General features: G+C 39.9%; 1 protein-coding gene across 2 annotated transcripts in view; it reads left to right on the top strand.

Moving 5' to 3' along the window:
* me1 (malic enzyme 1, NADP(+)-dependent, cytosolic) overlaps positions 1 to 22,404 on the top strand; it is a 70,949-nt gene that overhangs the window by 6,088 nt on the left and 42,457 nt on the right. For both annotated transcript variants that reach the window (XR_013284427.1, XM_077528047.1), the window contains exons 2-3: positions 17,923 to 18,056; positions 20,693 to 20,842. Coding sequence is in view for 1 of the 2 variants with exons in the window: in XM_077528047.1 (XP_077384173.1) it covers positions 17,923 to 18,056; positions 20,693 to 20,842 (284 nt within the window). In the remaining variant the exon portion in view is untranslated. The remainder of the gene's footprint in view (positions 1 to 17,922; positions 18,057 to 20,692; positions 20,843 to 22,404) is intronic.

Below are 22,404 nucleotides of genomic sequence, written 5' to 3'. Positions count from 1 at the left end.
CTGTTTTATGCTTTTTATCTGAATTTGATCTACAGAAGAGCGGCACGGTAGTCGAGTGGTTAGCACGTCCGCTTCCCAGTTCTGAGGTCTCCGGTTTGAGTCCAGGCCTGGACCTTCCTGGGTGGAGTTTGCATGTTCTCCCCGTGCCCGCGTGGGTCTTTTCCGGGTACTCCGGTCTCCTCCCACATTCCAAAGACATGCATGGCAGGTTAATTGGGCGCTCCCAATTGTCCGTAGGTGTGCGTGTGAGTGTGGATGGTTGTTCGTCTCTGTGTGCCCTGCGATTGGTTGGCAACCAGTCCAGGGTGTCCTCCGCCTACTGCCCAGAGCCAGCTGAGATAGGCGCCAGCAGCCCCCGCGACCCTTGTGAGGAATAAGCGGTCAAGAAGATGGATGGATGATCTACAGAATAAAACGTCTGAGTGAGTGCTCGTCCAAGACTGGTGATTCCATACTTTTTGCTAGGGGTTGTAGATGTGTTTTGTGTGCTCTTGCTGTGCAATAAAGAGATGAAGTGGGTTGCGAGCTGCAGAAAGGGTTCTCTGTGGTGAGGACGAGAGCGCTGGCCGCGCTCCACAGACGTCCTCTGTCTCTGCTTGATCACACATTAATGAGGCATCTGTGTGAATCCCGGCCCTCACCACGTCGTTGACGCTGGTTCCGCCTACTGCTGCTTTGAAAAACAACAACATCCCCTCGAAAAACACTTATAGGACCCAATCAGGGATGCTGTTTCACCTCAAGAGCTGAACTACAGATGCCCATTTACTGACACTGTACTGTAGATAACCATAACCAGTGCATTGTAAAGGGTGCAGAGAACTGGGACAGCTGTGGAAGGAGAGCAAAAAGCACATTTATAAACAAATACTATTTAAAAAAAAATGGAAAGGGTGGAAAAAAAATGTATACACTACCCAGACCATGATGGGACTTGGTCTGACCTTTCCAGATGAAAGACTGGAATTAAGAGCCTCTTGACAAAAACTGAAAACCAGTTTATCTGATTGGGTTCCTAAGATGTGACGGTATGCTAAATACTGCAAGTCCTGATAACCCACTGCAGCAACTGGAAGTCATTAGACTCTCATGTTTGTTACTTTGGTTTGGCTGCAACATTCCTCAACTATTGCTCTCAGATCCTTTCACCAGAACTGAATTTTCCTTCACCCGTGGCCAGAATTCATAAATCTACAAACAAACAGCATACAGTAAATTTACCGACTTACCAAAACACAAGGGACACGTGACTTTGGCTGAAACATGTCTTGACTTGTTTGGTAACCGTACAATTGCAGCCTCCATTCCAGTGATTGCATATTTGTGGTGAAACGATGTATATTTGAACTAATACAGCTCAGGTTTAAGAAGATATTGCATTTGTATTTGTTATAAGTTAAATGTCAAAAAGCAGCAGAAGCAATGCATTATCTGTCAAGTCTGTTGGCCTCAGCATGTGGGGAGTGTTAGCAGGAAGCAGTGGAGGGATGATTTCAATCTTCTCACAGCAATATGCAAAGACATACAGAAGCCTAGAACTGCCATTCTGGAGTAAACATTTTTGACAGGCAAATATGCTTGAACATATGTGCAAGTATGTTTGAATGTGATACACACGTTTGCAAAGTACGTTTGCAAGTACATTCGAACATACTTGTAGGCTAAATGCTAAAAACGGCATTTTTTTCCCCCCCATAATGCCACGAGGTATTGACTTATTTAATATTGGAAAAATGCCAAACAGAAATCATGAATGGCAGACATAATAATAATAATAATCATACAAATTACAAATAATATTTACTTACTTAATTTTCAAAAGTATTGATGGAGGCCAACTGCTAAAAATAAATTAATAAATGAATGAATCAATAAATAAATAAAATTTTTATCCTTGGAAGGCCACTTTTCACCATGAATTACTTTCACTGGTGATAATACAAGCTATTTTTTATCTGTTTTGTCTTGGTGCAGAGCAGTGGGACTTACTCACCCCCCAAACTCGATGGACTACAGATGTTTGTGTATATGTGTTTCCATATGAGTATGGTATCCCAGGTATAGCCAGGTGTTTCAGGTTGTCAGCATTGGTTGCTGGTGGTCAGATATTCCTCAAATGGAATGGGGTGTGTTACTGTCGACCAGAAAGAAAGCACATCCTCGTTTCCCACCCATCCTCCCATTTCTGAGATGAATTACAGAAACACAGGCACAATGTAAAAAAAAAAAAAAAAAAAAAAGACAGGAAAAAAAAGCATCATTTTCATTTGCAGACTCAGGCTGAATAAATATATCAGTAATATGATCTGACTACCAGTTCAACTCCCCACACAAAGACTTCATACAAATAGCACAAACTCCCCTGCTCAGATTTTTGTGTTTTTGTAAGTCACTCGTCATTGATGGGAGGACAACAGAGAAGCCATTAGTCTTGTTCAAATAGACACAGGGAGACTTGCTAATCCTATGAAGCTCTTGTCAAACGCCCCACCTCATCTAGTCCACCTTTCCTTTTCCTCAATGCTTCTTTTGTTTAGAATATTAGAGTGGTGGATGTCTTGGCCGTACTTAAGCGATACAGATGCAAGGCTTTAGTTTCAGTAATGGACAACATACTGTAGATTTGACAAGGCGGGGTCAGGTAGGACTCAGACGCAGGCGTAAGGTAGGCCACCAAGGCAGCAGGTTTATTTCCGGCCAACAGTGGTCTCCTCTCAAACTGAGAGGAGAACAGGGAGGGGAAAAAATGGAGAACAAAAGGCGCTCCACTAGGGAGGAAAAAACAGGCAAAGGGTACTGGGGACAACAGAAAGCGCTCCGCTAGGGAGGAAAAAGGGCACAAGGCAAAAGGGGTAACTAAAGGCGCTCCAAAAGGGAGGAAAAGGCACAAAAACAAAGCAACAACGCTAGGCAACAGGAACAAGGACATGAGGACTGTGGACGCTTCCATGCACTGACGGTGACACTTCGGCAACGGAGGGGAGAATGCAGGTGGCTTTTATTGTGTGGGTTGATTGGTGGCAGGTGGTGATAATCATGGGCGGGGACCGGTAATGAGTGAACGGCAGGAAGGGCAAGTGACCTGGGGTGAGAGGAGAGTTAGATTTTCAGGATAAGACAGGAAACATGGATACCAAAATAAAAGCATGGCCGTCACACCGGTGGCGGCGTGACAAGATTTTGTACATATGGTTTTCCCAAGGCCGCAAACGATTGTAAAGAATGGCTGAATAGACATAAATAGTATACTGGAGAGAGTTCCATGGACAAATTTGCCATCACCTGAACAGGGCATCTGAATGCTTAAGCGCAACTGGTCTTTAGTACGTCAATTTTTTGCCTGAAAGATTCAGAGAGTTGACGATTCTTTGTGAGACTTGGACCCTTTCCCAGGCTCACTCAGGCTCCCGAGGGACCTGGACTGAGGAGGATGAAAAGGCCACCTTAAAGGGATCCGATGCATTTAAGGAGAGCTACATGGGCCTTTCCTCCACCTTCTCAAGGTTGCCCTCCCTATGTCAACAGCAGCTCACCTTTCAAGGCTATTGGACCAACAAACGTGTCTGTACATTCACAAGTTGACCCTTTCTGATTTAAGCAGTGCAGCTACTGCATGTTTGCTCAGGATAAAGATTTGAAGTCAGTTTTGGGTAATAGCACAGTTTCATATTGCCAAGATGTCATGACTCATTACAGTGAGAGGATAATTACGAGACCCTACGGTGCGTTCTTTTTAATCGTAGTTATAATATTGGTTGAGGTGAAATGAAGTGCTCCTGTTTTATTGATTTTATATTGGAACCCCTTCATTACACATGTGCATCAAATTTGTTAGTAGTGGTTATTAATGACGTAACAAGTAGCATCTATCATTATTTAAATTTCATTAAAGGGTGACTGACAATTTTATCTTAATTGCTTCCAGGAATACGGCCTTTAGAAATTAAACACTTAGAAAAGACTGCACCATGACATATTCTTCTTGTGAGTCTTGTGTTAATGACAAAACAGCAGAATGTGGCAACTAGAAGAATGTGCTGCTTCTGAGTTACCCGGCCCCAGTATGTCGACTGATCCTATTTGAGCCCCCGACGTAAGATCTAATTTATGCTGAATGTCATAGCGAGGTTTTCTATGACCGCTGAGATTGGGGGGGAAATATCCTTTTTTTCTTCAGGATCTAAAATCTGTCTGGTCTCTGCAATGTGGAGAAAACTTTAACAGTGTTTGAGTATAGTAGGACTGTTCTAACCTGGCAATAGCCAGATATGTAATATCCATCTGGTACCTCTCATCTACAGTAATTTGGCCAGGAAAAGGCGGTACATGCTGTACAATAATTCCAGTTGATTGGACCATGCGACATTCTACACGTTTGTTTTAACCAATCATGGCCACGGGTGAAAATTTCGTGTTTGTTCTTGTCGAAGGGGGAAAAGCACGCCATTCCAGCCAAAGTCTGCCCATTTCCCCCCATATTAGGCGATGCAAATCTACTCATTAATAAACTTGCATATTCATAAGCAGCATGTGTCGGCGAACAACAAATGAAAACAATGGACAATTGGACGGTCAAGGAAAGGCAAGAAAAACGGCTCACTTCACCATGATGTATATTGAATTTTTGTGTGAATAATTAAAAAAACAAAAACAAAAACAAAACAAAAACATTAAAAAGAAGAAATAAAAAAAAAAAAAAAAAAAAACAATGTACAATAATAATAATTTGGTCTGATGTTGCAAGATTTATGTTATGAACATACAAAATATAACCACAAACTAAAATAAACTGTGCCCTAATGCATTTGTGCATATAGTCCAGAATGATTATGGATAATTGGTATAATTTACACTGACACAGATCCAAAGACCCCATATGGTATGATAGATATGTTATCAATAAGCTGACGACTGATGGCAGCCATTCTCTCAGAAACACACTTTTCCCTTTCTCTGTGTCTAAGTGGTTGTTAAAAAAAAAAAAGAAAAAAAAAGCCTAGCGATGAATGGTGTACCAGGGGAAAAATATGAGAGGATATTTGTGGGGAGACTCGAGATGTCACTATTTGTATTGGAACAAGTCCATCCGGATTGAGCATCATGGTGGCTGTATGTTTGGCAGATCAAACATACGATAGTAAGCATGAGCAAATGCACATGAATGTGCATGAATGAATACACTGAATTCATTCCTTACTCCTGCATCCTCAGCTAGGAAGGTTTTCGCCAGAGGTCCACAGTCTGTCTGTCTGCTTGGCTGTCAACATGATTGCATAAAAACTACCAGGCTGATTTAACTTAACGAGGAGTGTAGTAGGGATGAAAGTGTTAGAGTTCAAAGAAGATCCGATTCAAAAGCAGCATTTATCTGACAGTATACTGGGTTGGACGTTGGAAAATACATTTAGTTAAGCTAAACTCCATGCCTCTTGATGGTTTCAGTTACAGTTTCAATCCAGTTATCCCTCTCACTCATTCTCACGTTACACTCTTTACACTTTCTGTCACCTCAAGTCAACCTTCCATTCTTTTTATATGCAGCTGTTCGTAATTAGGGGGTCACCATGAGCCTTTCACAGCTGACTTGAGTCACCCTGGAATGGTGGCCAGGCAAATGCAGGGTATGTGAGTCTCCGTTCACATGACAGCCCGTTTCAGTGTATCCACACGTTTCTTAACGTTTAGGCAGTTCGTCCACACACCGGCTCGGTTTCTGAGCTTGAAACTGATCACTTTTGAAACCGGGCTCCAGAGTGGTAAGACTTCAAAACGCGCTCCGTTCCAATGTGGAGACCATAGCAGGATAGCTACTTCTCCCGTGACTGCGCACAAACCGCCAGTCTGTCAACAACAACGGAGATAGCCGTGTCTTCGTCGTTTTGAGCAACCTCATTAGCTTGTTTATGCTTAAAATTGAAAACAAACGTGCACCTGTCTTTTACCTTTCACAATGTCTGCTTCATTTTGCGTGTGTGAACGTGTTTGGACCTCTGTTTGCCGTAGTTAGCGATCCAAGATGGCCGATCTTCTGCGCATGCATCGTGCAGGGGTCACCGATCGCGTCTCGACGGGGTTGTATGCCGAGAAACGTTTTTTGGGATGAGTAATATGGTGGTTTCACGGCATCAAAACCGGCTATTCAGATCAGTGGTTTGTCTTCTTCGCTCATTCTTCTTCTCCACTTTCCATTCACTCCCTATGGCAGTGCTACAGCGCCACTCCAGAATTGGCGTATATATTGCAGCCGTTAAAAGTTCTAGGCGTCTTCTTTTGGACAATCGCATGTCTTGAAACGGTTCTGTCTGTACAAGATTTGTTTGCTTCTGTGTAAACAGGGCCTGAGATGACAACAGCCGACATTTATGGGCAAGTGGCTAACGTAGATGTTTATGCATTATGGGAGAAAGCCAGAGTACCCTGAGAAAACACAAGCAAGCATTGTGAGAATGAACAAAATCCATAGAGGGGGACCTGAGATTTGATAACATTGCTCTCGCAAGATGAATTCTCGTGGTATTTGTGAGTTAACAAACTCCGGAGAATACATCTTGTACCGAGCCCGGTGATTTCCACCGATGGTTCCGACCAATAACAGAGCGACATTTGGGGCGGGACATGCCACTGTGACGAAATCAGGAAGCCAGCGCCTACGCCGGGGCCAACAGACAAACCTAACATGGACGAATGGATGCTCCAATTAATTCTATTCTCGCAGAATTACTCTCCGTTTCCTTGTTGAACGTTGAACAGCGAGAGGCACTACGTGCATTTCTAGCTGGTAAGATGTTCGTGCTTTTCCCCCCTTCGACATGAATGGAGATGACATTTTCACCCGTGGCTGTGATTGGTTAAAACAAACGTGTAGAATGCCACATTATCCAATCAGCTCGAATTATTGTACAGAATGTCCCGCCTTTTCCCGACGAAAAGGTAAATGCTGTTGTTTAAAATAGAAAACATTATTTAATCTAAAAAAGTTGTGGAAAAAAAATTAGGATATAGAAATAAAGGGGAACCAAAAAGGTGATTGGCCAACGAAACAAGCACTTGAACAAAAGGAAAGTGGTTGAAATCTTCTTCAGCATAGTTGAGATTAAGGTAGGGTGGCCAGATTTTCACAATTAAAAAAAGGTGACACTACAGTTTTAGTGAAAACAAAGTATACAATAGGTTCTCACCAGGAACTATTTATAATCAATTTAATCACTAGTCAATTTGGTAACTGGTGGTTGTGTTCTATTACTTTAGCTAATGCTAAACACAAGGCTCAAAACGGTGACTGTCGTGTTAAGACGGGACAGCATATAATTGTATTTGTCTCATTCAGTGTTGCTGAAAATTATGCTTTCAATGAATTAAAAAAAATGCCATTCTTGGACTCTTCTATTTACAGAACTGCCATCCTATTGCAGAAGAATATCCTTGCTGCATTGCTTGCTCTTTCTATTGCCGCTCTACGGTGGTAAATGAGCCCTAGTGGTTTTGTTTCTATAAACGGCAACCACCAGACCAGGACCTAAAAAGAACTGTAAATACTGGCCTGGTCAGTGGCCAGTTACAGCTCGTGAGCTGCCCGCTTGGTAACCAGATGCCAGGGACTTCATAAGTGATTGAGAATTAAAAGGTAACCATATTGTCCCTATTTTCATTTGTTTCTGTTTTCCTGCCATTTCTCTCCTGTTTCTAATTCTGTCCTCTAATCCCAACTGTGATAACTGTGGGATGAGTCTGCCATTCCTCCCGGACATCCATTCTCTTACCCCCACCAGCTGTTTTCACAGCGTCTAGACACACATGCCTCTGCTGATAAAACAAGAGGACACTGCAGTGCGGTTCTCAAAATTTCTCACGAAGTTCTTTGATTGACTGGAGTCTCAGCTCATCTGTTTTCACTTCTTTACATCTTGGCACATCATTGGTTATGGTCATGAGCATATTGATAGATATGCGTGGTTTACAGTGTTTGTATACACAACATAAAACTGGACGGCTTGAAACGCCAACTGCGTGCGTGTGTGCAGTATGCATACAAGGGCAAAAGTGTGTGTTTGTAAATACTGATGCTGGATCATGAAAGGAAAGCCCATTATGACTCATTGTTTCCTGCAGCTGTTGGCCGTAACTCCCTCCCAGTGCGGGGCACCATTGGCCATGAATTCATTGGGAGGTTTCCTTTGATAGCAGGAAGATTCGGGTTCTGCTGACTCCTGATATGTAAATGCCTCCCACATGAACTTTGCTGTCCAAATTAGCTTGCAAAGCATATCTGGGGCACATATTAGAAGCGAATGGCAACACTGAAGAAAGTGTTTTGGTTTATTTCACCCATCAGTGGGAATAACTGAGTTGCAACTCTACTCTGGGTTGTGCGGAGTTTTTGGGAAGTAGATGTGGCAGTGTTAGAGGGGTTCAGAAAGATGGTGCCTGTGTGGAGTTTTGTGGGAAAACCTTAGTGCTGGATGCTCCCTGTTTAGTCAGCTGCAGTAGGTTTTCTGATCCGAGGAGCCCTGACATCACCAGCTGAAGTGAATCCAGATTCACAGACTCACCCAATGTGTTCTCATTGTCCATTTGAGTAATATTCAGTACAATATTCGCCTTTCATAGCCCTTCTTTTTAGCTTTGTTCAAAATCAACATTTGTATTGGCAGCCACTACGGATGTTTTAAGTGTGTATGTAAGAGTAAGAATCGTTTGAGAGGAGTTTTTGAGATTCAAAAGCCATATTCTTTTTTTCACCACTCCCATTTGTTTATATATATATTTTTTTAATTCAAGTGGTGTTTGCAGTTCCATTGGGTAACATACTAGTAAAGATATATTTGTCTGTGTCCTTAAATCCACCCAAACATTTGTCTGGGATCCTTTTTCTTCAGAATGTTCTTGAAAATAACTAAAGGTGAAAAGTGAAATGACATAGCCATAGATGTGCCACAACTATTTCCTTTTCCTGACAACAGATGGACTTTAAATCAATATTCAAGGCAAGGCAATTTTAGGATGCCGTTTTTGCCAAGCCGACACATGGTTTAGATGATCAAATCCAGATGATAAAGATCCTTCTTTTGACACTAACTAAAATCAACATGCAACAAATTCAACTTCTGGATTAACGTTTAGGTGCAAGGTGAATGTTTTCGACTTTTAATTAATGATAAAATGTTAAGAACTTGAGTCATTATCTGCCTTTCTTACATGGATTGCCTTTGTGGATTAACCCCTAATAACACATTATTATTGTTATTTTTAGCATAAACATCAGTTGTTAAGGTCACTAGAAGAGAGGTTATTGAGACTTGGTGACCCCAGTAATGGCAGTGCCGGTGAGGAGGTGGTGCTGGTCTTGAAGGAGGAGGAGGAAGATGTGGTAGTCTTATTGGGGGGGAGGGAAGAGAATAGAGCAGGAAGCAGAAATAATCAGCCTGGTAGAGATGTGTGTCAGGCCAGGTCCTACCATTTCAGATATCTTTCGGAATAGTGCCTGTTTGAACTGACTTGTTGCTCGTTACAACGGTGAAAAATGTTAGTGTAGCACCATTACAACATGAATATGCTGCAAGTTAGACGAAAGCGGGGTCAAGAAGTCTATCACTATACATCACTTTCAGCTAAAGTGGTCAAACAAAAGGGCCATGCCATGTTTTCTGGCTTGGCTTCCTGTGAAAAGAAAGCGATCCCTCTTCCACACTGAATAGAAAAGTGCTTTGCCGTCATCTCTGCCAGGCCGTATATTGGTGCCAAACTTTTAAGCCCGCTCCCTGATGACTGGCCTGTGGACTTTGGGTCCTGTGTCTGACCAGTGACTGTGGCTGCAAGAGCCTCAATGAGGAGACCCCCTATCGTTTTAGGATGAGGTCAATCGCAGTGGTATTTGTTTCTTTTGGTGCAGAGGGCATTTGATTTTAAGAGAACAAATACGGGGACAGCGTCACTTGAGGTGAATTACCACTGCTCAACAGACTTTATTTTGGATGCAGTTTTGAGGCTTTTTTTTCTGAATTACATCATTTTAATGGTTTCCCAGAAAATGTTTTTTGTTTTTTTTAAGTTCGAGTTTCCAGCGTGCCTACATTTGCAAAATTGGCAGAGAAAAACAACTAATCAGAATGAATCTTCCATTTTAAAAGATCATCTTCTATTTAATGTTGTTGTTGTAGCTTTTATACTGAATGCCCTCCCTGACGTAACCGGTCCTTTTTTTTTTCTTTAAAAAAAATTTTTTTTTACATTTTTTTTTTTTTTGTATTTGTCCGAGTTGAATATTGGAGCACTGACACGGAACACAAATCCGCACAACCTGCATGGACGGCAGCAGCATATACCACTACACTGCCAGTGCATTATTTTCTATTTCGTGTAACTTTATTGGACATACTTTGTCCCTGTGTTTTCATGCAGATGCAAGCAAATAAAAGATCTGTCCTCACAAGGTTTTATAAGAATTTCATATTTTCTGGATTTTGGCGGGAAAACAATCATTCTGAATTTATTTTCATCAGTCAGGTTTCAGCTTTCTTGTAGAATTTCAGAGTGAACCTAAAATGAATTGAAAACTTAGTTTGACCTTCTGTGACCTTTTGAATGTACATGTCCAACTGTTCATTGTTTTAGTACCGTTTGCACAAGGAGCTGATTCACAAAATTCTCAACAGGCGTTTGATCCATGAATTTGACACATGCATTGGCAAAAATGTTCACGCCTATATCTTCTGTAATTCATAGTCTACACTGTAAAAAAAACAAAAAAAAACAACCTGTAACAGAATTTGATTGTTTATCCATCCATCCATTTTCTGAACCTCACACGGGTCGCGGGGGGTGCTGGAGCCTATCTCATCTGCTATAGGCAGCAGGCGGGGTACACCCTGAACTGGTTGCCAGCCAATCGCAGGGCACACAGAGACGAACAACCATCCACACTCACAAGCACACCTAGGGACGATTTGCAGAGCCCAATTAACCTGCCATGCATGTCTTTGGAATGTGGGAGGAGACCGGAGTACCCGGAGAAGACCCACGCGGGCACGGGGAGAAGATGCAAACTCCACCCAGGAAGGCCAGAGCCTGGACTCGAACCCGAGTCCTCAGTACTGGGAGGCCGACGTGTTAACCATCTCCACCGTGCCGCCAATTTTATTATATATTTACAGGTTTTAAAAAAAAAATATTTTAAATATATTTACAAAAACTCAGATTTTATATGTCAAATGTTAAATAACATGAAAACGCTAACTGTAACAAAACAATATTTCTGTTCTTTTACAAAAAACTCCATTAGAAATACATATATTGATTGTTAATATATGTTCACAAATGTATTGCAATTTCACAAATATTTGTCTTATTTAATGGAATAAAATGTAAAATTCATCTTTAAAACCCTTAAAAAAGAAATTAAAAAATGTATTTACTGAAAATCAACAGTAAAGATTTGTAATTTTGCCATAATTTTTTTTATATGAATTGGCAATTTTTTTTGTGTGAAAATACTTTCTGTATTGTCCTAGATGGTAGCATTCATTGTATTAATATTTATTTTGAAAGGACATTAATGAGAAAGTTAAAAGGGAAAGCTTGAGAGGGTGAACAATAGGCAAATCCAACAATTGGACTTACGGATGCTGCCTCTGTAAACTGTTGCAATTTTAAACCCAATATCTAGTTTTTCAACAGTTATTGGCTATGTTTTGATCACATTATTTTTTGTCATAAAGTGTTATATTACATACAATCTTGTCAAAATTCCAGTTAAAAACTGTACTTTGATTATTGGGGGTAAAGTACGAGAAAGTAATTTTCTGTTATTTTACAGTGTTTTTCTGGCTCCCAAGCTGCCAGAAAATTACCGTTTTTTTTGTGAACGATTTTTTTCTTCTTTTTATGGTGTGTCTGGATCTCTGTTGCAACCAACTGATGAGGCTATGAAGATCAGTGACCTCTTAACTCTCATAAAATGCTATTCAAGCCTTGCAATAGCAAATTACTGTTGATCATCAATAGTTCGGTGTCATCTTTGGTCTCATGATGTAAAATGTGAACAGCATGATGCGCAGAGGACTATTAGACACCACTTCAATTAGACCACATGTATTAGTCCATTAATGCAGTGTTTCTCAATTCCGGGCCTCCCTCGCCAGCCTGTTTTCCATGTCTCCCAATTACAGTGCAGTTGAGGATCGTTATCAGGCTTCTCCAGAGGTGGCTGATTAGCTGTCATTGGAATCAGCTGCATTGGGAATTGGGAGACATGGAAAACAGGCTGACTAGGGGCGCCTGAGGACCGGAATTGAGAAACATTGCATTAATGGAACACCAGTTGTGAAATGTGCCATTTAGCTCTGTGCTAGAGAAGTTAGACATGCACATATCAAAGATTCGAGAAGGTCAAATTAAGTTCACCTGTAAAAGTTAGAGTGCATATCACCATAGATTTTTTGACACATGGCGAAATGTGAGAGATATGTGACAATGGAGTGTGAGAATAGTTTCCTCACAGCGTGAATATTGTGATAAGGAACCTACTCCTTTGGACAAAGTTAAGCAAACAGTGGCATTGAGGAATTTACAGTAACTTTTTCCAGACTGTAGTTGTAAGGAAGGGAGTGTCCTGCTGGTTGGCCTCTGTGTGGTTGTGACAGATGGGAATGAAAAGGTTGAAGTAGCATAATGTTTTTGATCATTTATGCTTAAACGTTACAACAAACCAACCATTTCAAACCACTGAGATGCCCAGAAGGAATTTTATCACTTTCAAAGGACTTAAACTTTGATCTTTCTTGTTTGGCCAACTGGTCAACTGATTCGCTGTTTCCGCTCAAATGAATAGAAGTTAGGAGTTGGCATGGAGGTGGCCCATCAGATACATTACTTCGGCTTTTGGCTTCTGGAACATGATGCTGTGGGCACCACACGTGTTGGCACATGGTGTGGCCACTTCAGATGTGGTCTGCGACATGTGGAAGCTTCTAGGGCTTATCCGGCCCAACCCAATACACGAGGAGCAAGTGAACGTGGTAGCAGTAAAACACAATACAACCCATGTTCAAACAAGCATTATGGTAGTATTTGTACTGTACGTGTGTGCACACACATTTTGTGAGTCATTTGCTGAGACTGTGCAAATCATAACCCAAAACAAAGTAGACTGTTGGTCATTTTTTTTTGTCTGCTGTTGGAGGTTGGATCCCAAAGCGCAGACACAATTAAGGTTTTAACGATTTATTCACATCGAGAGGCGTAGAACAAACTTGAACTAGACGAGAAACAAAGAGTTGCACAAAGGGACAGAAAGCAATAATCCGGTAAAACACACACAATTCTCAGACTGCTCCTACAGACAGTGAATCGATCTGATTGGTTGTAGCAAGTAAAGGACTAAAGAACAACATCACATAGGTCCAGACATCACATAGCCTAAAGCTAGTTGAAACTAGATGATGGTTACATCAGTTCAAAACAGACACTTGACCTCAAACTTAACAGGTCATGAACTCAAACTCAAACTTAACCCAGGCGTGACCCCAGACATGACAGCTGCTATTTTTTTCTTAAAAGTTGGCGGATAAAATTGGATCACGTTTGCCATTTCCATCCCCAATTATGATCACAAATGTTCATGTTAAAAAAAAAAAAAAAAGAAACAAAAAGGCAAACCTTTTTGCTTGCCATTTCCCACCGATATTACTACCCATCACATTGTAGATTTGTGGAAATGTATTATTTGTGATGGAAATTATTCCAAATGATGTGCTTTGAATTCATCGGAGTTTCCATGCACAATTACTGGGTGAGAATCTGTTTTTATTCTCTTTAATGTCTTTTTCTTCTCCTGGATGAGGTGACGTGACTGATACATTCTTTTGTAAAACAGCCTTAATCCAGTAAGAACATTTTTCATACACAGGCTACAACTTCTTATAATGCACAATAAGCAAAACGCACTGTATTTCTAACTGTATTTTGGAAGGTCTACTTTTGTGTCTGCAGTTTGTTATACTGTATTTGCGCAAAAGCATTGCTCTCCATGCTCAGCTGGGAGCCCAGCAATAGTGTATTTTCGGCCCGTTGTCGTTCCAAATGAATGAAGTCTGATTTGAACATCTGGCTCTGTGAAAAACACAAACCCTTTTATGATAATTGAGGAAAGTTGTAACTCAGCATTGCAACTTTCTGTTTGAAGTCTCTTAAATACAGACTGGACTACAGAAAGCTTTAGTGAAGTTTGTGATTAAGGACTCATGCACATGTCCTAAAATCTATCCCTTTGCGCTGATGCAAGAAAAATACAGGCAATTAATGATGCAATAACAGACACGTGCCACCTGCTATTTTAAAAAAAATTTTTTTTAGACCATATTCAAACAAAATTATTCAGTTCAAAGGATGTCTACAACATGGCGGGATTTAGCTAGTTTCCATGTACTTGTTTTTTGTTAATTACTTTCAAGAGAGGCTTTGTTTGAATTCAAGCAATTACAATCAACCCTAACTAGAGTCTGCGATTAAGACTTAGCTCCATGGCAAACACTGATGTACAAACAAACCACCGATAAACAACCATTTTCACATGAAGTGCTGGTGGCTTGGAAAACTGAACTGTAATTATGATGGCAGGATTTGGTACAAAGATAGAGTTGTTTACAGTGTGTCCTCTACTTTGCAGCATGTTCTAACATGCTGAGGTTTTACTGGGTGGCAGGCCATTTATGGCTTGACTGAAGTTTAAAATGTTTCACTTAATGTGCCATGATGGAGTCGTCTACTACTGTACATTGCAGCCTCTTTAAGTTATTGTTTGATTTGGATTTATATAATTCAGTCTTTCGTACAAAGTAAATTGAACTCTAAAAAGAGTCAATTTGGACTTTTAAACAGTGTAAAATTTACACTTGGAAGAGAGTAAAGTATTCAAAGCATAATTTACTCAAAGTATTTTTAGTATGTATGAGAGAATTTTACCTATCCCATGAAAAAAAAAAAAAAAACTTATTAAGGATTTTTCACTTAGAAATTCTAAGTAAATTTTGCAAGGAGATATTTTGACTAAATTTACCAGTTTATTTAAAAAAAATAAAAAATACACAAGTGTTAAGGAACTGACTCATGACCTTAAGCTTGGGAAACTGCTACTCTAACACCTGAGCTATGCCACTCCTGTTTACTAATAATCAAAAGGAGATCAGGTCTCCTGGAGGTATGAAGAGTCCAGCTGACACGAACAATGTACTAACACACGGTAGGAGCGGCATGGCTCAGGGAGTAGATTGACTGTCTGCCAACCTGAAGCAGTGGGTTTGTTCCTCAACCCCTGAGTGACTGTTTTTTTTGTTTTGTTTTGTTTTTTCTCTCTCTCTCTTCCAAGTGTGAATTTTACTCTGTTTAGAGTGGCAACAAATAGTCTTCGTTTAGAATAAAAATATCCATCCATCCATCCATCCATCCATCCATCCATCCATCCATCCATCCATCCATCCATCCATCCATCCATCCATCCATCCATCCATCCAATTAGTAATTCAGAACTTTCATAGTAAGTAATTTCACACTAAAAACTCACATCAGCAATACCCACTGTTCCGCGATGACAAGTGCCCATTTGGAAAAGTGGATTCAAAGTAATTTCACATTTTCATCTGGATTTGTCTGACCCGATGATGTTTTCCGCAAAAGTTAAGGAAATGTGACTCTAAAGGTTAGGAGATTTGAGGTTACATTGAGTAAGAGCAGTTCCCAATGCGTGACCAAGATTAGTGCTATAAATTCCCCAATACTAGGGATAGCCAAATGGCACTTCATTGGTGACGGGTGTGTGCTTCTGGGCCCCACCATTTGTTTGGCCTCGGGGTGTGGCTATGTGCATTGGTATTGCTGGTTTTCAGGCTTGCTTGGATAGGTTTTGGTGGTCTTCGGGTTCTGTGGTTTAGGCCGACAGGGATTTCTTGCTACTTGTGATTCTCGAGGGAAGACCTTAGTGTTACTGGGAGGTACCATGTGTGATCATTGCCCAACTCATCTCAAACCACGATGACTCAATCCTCATCCTTGTTTGACCTCATCAGTGAGTGCTGAGTCAGTATGTGGACACTAATGAATGGTTCCTGGGTCTCCTTGGGTTCTGGGTGGCACAGTATTCGTGTTCACGTGCACGTGTGTAAACAAGTGTCTTTTTGTTACTGTCTGTCCTTATTCGTCTTGTTTCAACATTGTGGGCTCTATTTTGATAGACAGGCGCCATACACCTGGCGCAAAAAGGGCACATCGTCATTTTTGTTCTGGCAAGTGTGTCACCGCGGTGACGTTGTCTCGTCTGGGCTTTTACTGTCTTGTCGTTTCCTGTTTTATTTTGAAAATTCTGACTCCTTTCGTTTCAGGTCACTTGCCCTTCCTCACTTCCCAGGCCCAGGCCCAGTCCTCAGCCTTGTTGTACTGTCTTGTGTGAACTTTTGTTTGTAACTGCATAGCCACTAGGGGTGTTAAAAAAAAAAAAAAATCGATTCGGCGATATATCGCGATACTACATCGCGCGATTCTCGAATCGATTCAATAATCGGCTGAATCGATTTTTTTTTTTTTTTTTTTTTTTTTTTTTTTTTTTTTTTTAGGATTCACACCTTGACCATGGAAGAATGTTATATGAACGGAACATTAAGCCTTAATATTTTATTTCAATGCTGTTCAAACATGAAACAAATTACAACCTCTATAAGACTGAAATTTCAGATAAATAAATAATACATTTTCATATAAATCTTACACTCTACAAGCTTACTGATTAGTATTTTCGAAATTTGAATGAAAAAAAATCGCAACAATCGACTTATAAATCCGTATCGGGATTAATCGGTATCGAATCGAATCGTGACCTGTGAATCGTGATACGAATCGAATCGTCAGGTAGTAGGCAATTCACACCCCTAATAGCCACAGTATAGTTTTACATTAGGAGTGATTTTGCTTTGTTTGTAGATTAGATATCCTCCCTTTTGGAGCGCCTTGAGCTTTCCCTCGAAACGAGGTGTTTTCTGTTTAATAAATATCTACCAATTGCCATGGTGGCCAACTCCTATCTCTGCGCCTGAGTCCTAAATCTGCCATATATGTGTGTGTGTATATATATATATATATATATATATATATATATATATATATATATATATATATATATATATTAGGGGTGTGAATTGCCTAGTACTTGACGATTCGATCCGTATCACGATTCATAGGTCACGATTCGATTCGATACCGATTAATCCCGATATGAATTTACAAGTCAATTGTTACGATTTTTTTTTACTCAATTTAGGAAATACCATTCAGTAAACTTGTACATGTACACTGTAAGATTTGTATGAAAAATTATTATTTATTGATCTCAAACTTCAGTGTTATAACTATGAATCACTGTATTTAACAAACAGGTTGTAACCTTTTTCATGTTAGAACAGCATTGAAATAAAATATTAAGGCTTAATGTTCCATTAAGATAACATTCTTCCATGCTTAAGGTGTGAAAATTAGACGTTTTGTTGAATGTTTTTTCATCAAAAATTGATGTTAAAAAATCGATTCGGCTGCCTATTGAATCGATTCGAGAATTGCGTGCTGTAGTATCGCGATATATTGCCGAATCGATTTTTTTAACACCCCTAATATATATATATATATATATATATATATATATATATATATATCATTAATTTCTTGTTTTTTTTTTCCACAGGGAGCCACAGGAGACGGACTAAAGAGTTAACCCTAACCCATGCCGTGTCACATACTAGTGTACAGTAGTACCAATCACGGTTGCAAATACTATACGCGATGACTTTTTTTGATACTGCAATTAACTGAAATTAGCCACTACTTGTGTTAAGTTTATGTTGGTGTTAAATTGTTTTTCATGAGTTTTATTCTGTGTGTTTAAAGGGCCTGGCATTCTCCCTGGAGGAACGTCTGCAGTTGGGGATCCACGGCCTGCTTCCTCCTTGCTTCATTACTCAGGATGTCCAGCTGCTTAGAGTACTTAAGAACTATGAAATGAAGAAAGATGACCTGGATAGGTGAGCCTCAAACAGACTAAACACTCCCCAGTGGGTAGCCACACTTTTGTACTGCTTTCTTATCTTTTTTCTGGAATTTTGATAGATTTCCCAGAGGATTGTACTGCCTCTGTGTGAAATCTATATCTGGATAGTATCGTGTTTAACGTCACATATTTTATTCAACACACTTGCCCCCTAACTCAGCTCCCCACAAAATTCCCTGCATACTCCCTTTTCCTCCCACGAGTATTTTTCTAAACTCTTTAAAAATAACATTAACAGTCTAATTCTGCATGCTTCATTGTAAGCAGTGTGTATACACATACATAAGGAGTTGTTTGTTCACATACCAGGCTCAAAGCTGAACTACAGTCTGGTTCACTGCCTTATATTATGAGCCAAGTGCTTGATATTATCTACATGTGAATTTGCCTCCTTTTCTAGGCCCCCGTCTCTTTGTCAACCATTCCTTCATCCGTCATTGTCAAGGATGATTGATTTTCTTTCTTGAGAGACGGACTTATGTAGATTGTGATTGTGCTCTTACTGTGGCACCATAGCAACACCATCGCATCAATCCTAAAAGCCCTATTAAATTTTTTTTTAAATCTTGATCCCCATGCTCTACCACTTAAATTATGTCTGTGAACCTAACACGTTCCATCCTTGGACTTTACACCCATGAATTAATGGACACAATTTTGCTGTCATTGCTTAATAAATACCTTTTCAGTCTGCTTGACAACTCTTTTATTTCATCAACTCATTCAATGTTCACTGAGTTCCATTAAATTACTGCGTAACATGTTGAGGTTTGATCTTTGAGGTTTGATCCATTTTGAGAAGTAATCGCAACAGCACTGCCGCACTAGTTCATGTCTCTTTGTCCAAATCCAAACTGTTAACATGGGACTCAAACTTTGACATCAAAAGGGACTAATAAGTATTCCAAGGCTCTGCCAATTGAAATATTGCAGTAAAGACCATTCTACTTCCCAGCAGTCTTATCAGAAAACAACAAACTATTAAAAAAAAATAATAATAATAATATGCAGACCAGTGTCATGCTAAAAAAAGAAGAAAAAAAAAAGAAAAAAAAAGACTTTACTGACTAAAATTAAAGCTAGAGCAGAATGTTAGTCATCGTGTTTTATTATGCCACAGTGCAATGCGTAAACCAAATTCAGATTACAACCAAATGTGACTTTTCTTGGCTGTATGAGCAATAAAAGACAAATGTATTCAGTATTTTCAAAATTGGATTTTGGCCACATTAACATGTGGTCTTTAATCTAATACGGTTTGGATATTTTACAATGGGACCTCATTCTGAACTGTCAGAGTGGAATTCATGCAACCATAACGTCATCGTCCACATTTGTCATGATTTGGGTTTAGGGTTGGTTTTTTGTTTTGTTTGTGCATTCTTGTTTACTTTTGGTTGTGATCTATTTTGTTATGTTTGTCTTGTTAGGCGTGATCTTGTCCACCTGTGCTTTTCTGCTCTCCCGCTTGTGTCAGCCAATCAGTGTCCCAGCCATGTGTGTGTTGTCCAGGTGTCTCTTGTTGTCAGTTGTGTCTATTTCATCCATCTCCTTTCATGTCTGTTGCTGTTGTTGTGTTGTTTCCCCCACGTCATCTCATCTCTTGCTTTTATTTATTTATTTATTTTTACTTGGGTTATGGACTCAGTTGTTTTTGTGTTTGCCTGCCAGTGTATTGTTCTCCTCCCCGTTTAGTTTAGTTATTAAAGCATTATTGGACTCCATTCCTCTGCTTCCTTGCTCTGCTTCCCTACACTTGGGTCCACAACCATGCCACACCTAACAGTATTTGTTGCAAAGCTGTAATCAGTCGAGGGATGCATCCACAGAAGATGCAGACTCAAAATGCCAAAAATGTTCAATGTTTTGCAAATAAGTGATATAAAATGTATGTAGTATGCAGCTAGTATGCTTCTCTTTCATTTGTGGACAACATTCAGTAGTTGCCGTGTACTAGCACATTAGTACATTAAATACTTTTAATAATGAACTATTGACAGAAAAAAATAAACAGCACACAATAGAATGTGAAAAAAACGAACGTGATTATATTACATATGGCAGAAACTCATACGGTTTTCCAAAATGAAAACATTTCTCAAGATCAGCCTTCACCTTCAAGCATTGTGCAGCTGCTGCAGCTTAATATATAGCAGAGAGGGTGTGGAATCCTTTCATCCACACAAGAGCCACCTTGTGCTTGAGAACTCATGGAAACTGTTCTGATTAGAAATAACAGTTTTTGGCATGTTCTGCCTAATTTGGGTCATATGCAACTTTTACTTCCCAGTCAAAGAACTCGCACAATAAAGAGCTTGTGCAGGGTTTTCCCAAGATACAAGTAGTTATTGTATAGACATCTGATTCATTTCACTTGGTTTGGTTTTTCTCTCCCTTTTTTGCATGACTTCCTTCCCCACTTGTTTTTTTCTGATATATTCTATGCCAAGTAGTTCTTCGCAGCTCCACAGGCCATGCCTTTTACGTCACATAACGTAACATCTGACTTAAATATAACTTCATTAGTTGGACCCTCCTGTATTCAGCAGGTATGATTCCTCAAGCGGTTAAATATTAACATGTGGCATTTTCCACTGTGTCCATCTCCAGATATGTGTTTTTGATGGGGCTCCAGGATCACAGCGAGAAGCTCTTCTACCGTGTGCTTTTGTCAGACATCGAAAGATTCATGCCCATCATTTACACCCCCACCGTTGGCCTCGCTTGTCAGCAATACGGCCTGATATTTAGAAGACCAAGGTGACGCACGAACACACACACACATTAAAGACTTGTAACGTGGATGTGGGAAATGGCTTTCAAAACACAATCCGACCAAATGTCAAGGGGCGTCGAACCCTGTGGTTAGGTCACAGGTTATGGACCGTGTCCAAGCTCCAGAAAACAGCAACAACAAGCTGAGAAGTTGCTCGGTTTTGATGTGAACGAGGCCGTAAAAACACAACAAGGAGTTTGTCTACGATAGTATTGAGTTACACTAGTATTGCAATAACTAGCAACTATGACATGACACATAAACACAATACAATATAACAGCGTGCATGTGTCGAAATTAAGATACGCAAAAATATCAGACATCACAGACATGTTCATTGTGTATGGTGCCATTACCGGTCAATGCCTTGAGGTAAGCAGTTTGCTAGTAAGTATTTTTAATGCAATAAAATGAGAGTTTACGCTATAATTATCCTTTTAACCATCTCACCATTTAACCAGCTCTTTGCACTCATCTGTAATAGACATTTGCTTTTTCCATCTGTCCATTCTCTGTCAAATGTAAAAATGACTTTCCGTTAAAAATATTCACCCTGTGGCCCTTTAATTAGTGTGCGCTAAAGCCAACTTGGGAGCATGCAAGCAGATCTGCTCAGGCTACAGTTAGTTATCAAATGACCCATTTGGAAGTTGTGGTAAGCCCTTCGAGCCAACATTTGGTTGGAAAGCGCAGATAAAGGCAAACTGCAGCAAACTGCTGAAATCTGTTTGGAGTTCACCTTGTAAGAGATCTTTAACACAGATCCCAGATCTCTTTCCTTAAGTTACTGCGTTGTCATCTCAGTTCATTGGGTTTATTAAGTCTCCCTGTGGTTTGGCTTTCATCCTAAATGTTGCGTCTGGGGCTGCACTTTTTTTTTCTTCATCTCTGGATTTTACTTTATCCAGGTAGTTTTAAGTGGAACCTTGTGTGTTTATTCTCAAAATACTGATAGTAGAATGATCATCATCATTTATTGCACTCCTCATATAATTTCATCCACATTCTAACAAGATATGATTAGCTATTGAATTTGGCAGTAGTGTATACCACAACATACAGAAAGCTGAGGAATATTTTGATACTTTTTTTGAAGTAATGTTAGGAAATCGTCTTGAAACTTTCAAGTTATTGAAGAACAATTGCTTAACTTTACAGAGTAGTTCCCCCTCCGATTTTGACACTCTTTACCACCATCATGGAATATAAATCCCCGAGCACTTTCTTATAGTTGTTTACTTTGGATGTTTTACAAATCTTGGTTGCCAAGTAGCACCCGATTTCCACATTCCTGCAGAACAATGTGGAAAATATTCCATGCATGTTTCACTTCTCACACTTAACAGGCTGGAGGAGTCATTATATGCACTCTGTCAAGCTAAATCATGGGATAAAAACCTGCTGCACAAACCCCAAAATTGGAAAGTGGATCCTTGCGAGCCACGTCAGGGGTCAGTTAGCAGTATAGCAGTATTGGGATATGAATTTCTACAGTATCGATGACACACTTAGGTTTTCTGGCAGTTTCTTTTTGCTAACCAAGCCA

This window comes from Festucalex cinctus, chromosome 7, assembly GCF_051991245.1.
Source record: "Festucalex cinctus isolate MCC-2025b chromosome 7, RoL_Fcin_1.0, whole genome shotgun sequence".
Lineage (NCBI taxonomy): Eukaryota > Metazoa > Chordata > Actinopteri > Syngnathiformes > Syngnathidae > Festucalex > Festucalex cinctus.
The sequence above is the reverse complement of the archived record's forward strand: the minus strand, read 5'-3'. Positions and strand labels throughout refer to the sequence as shown.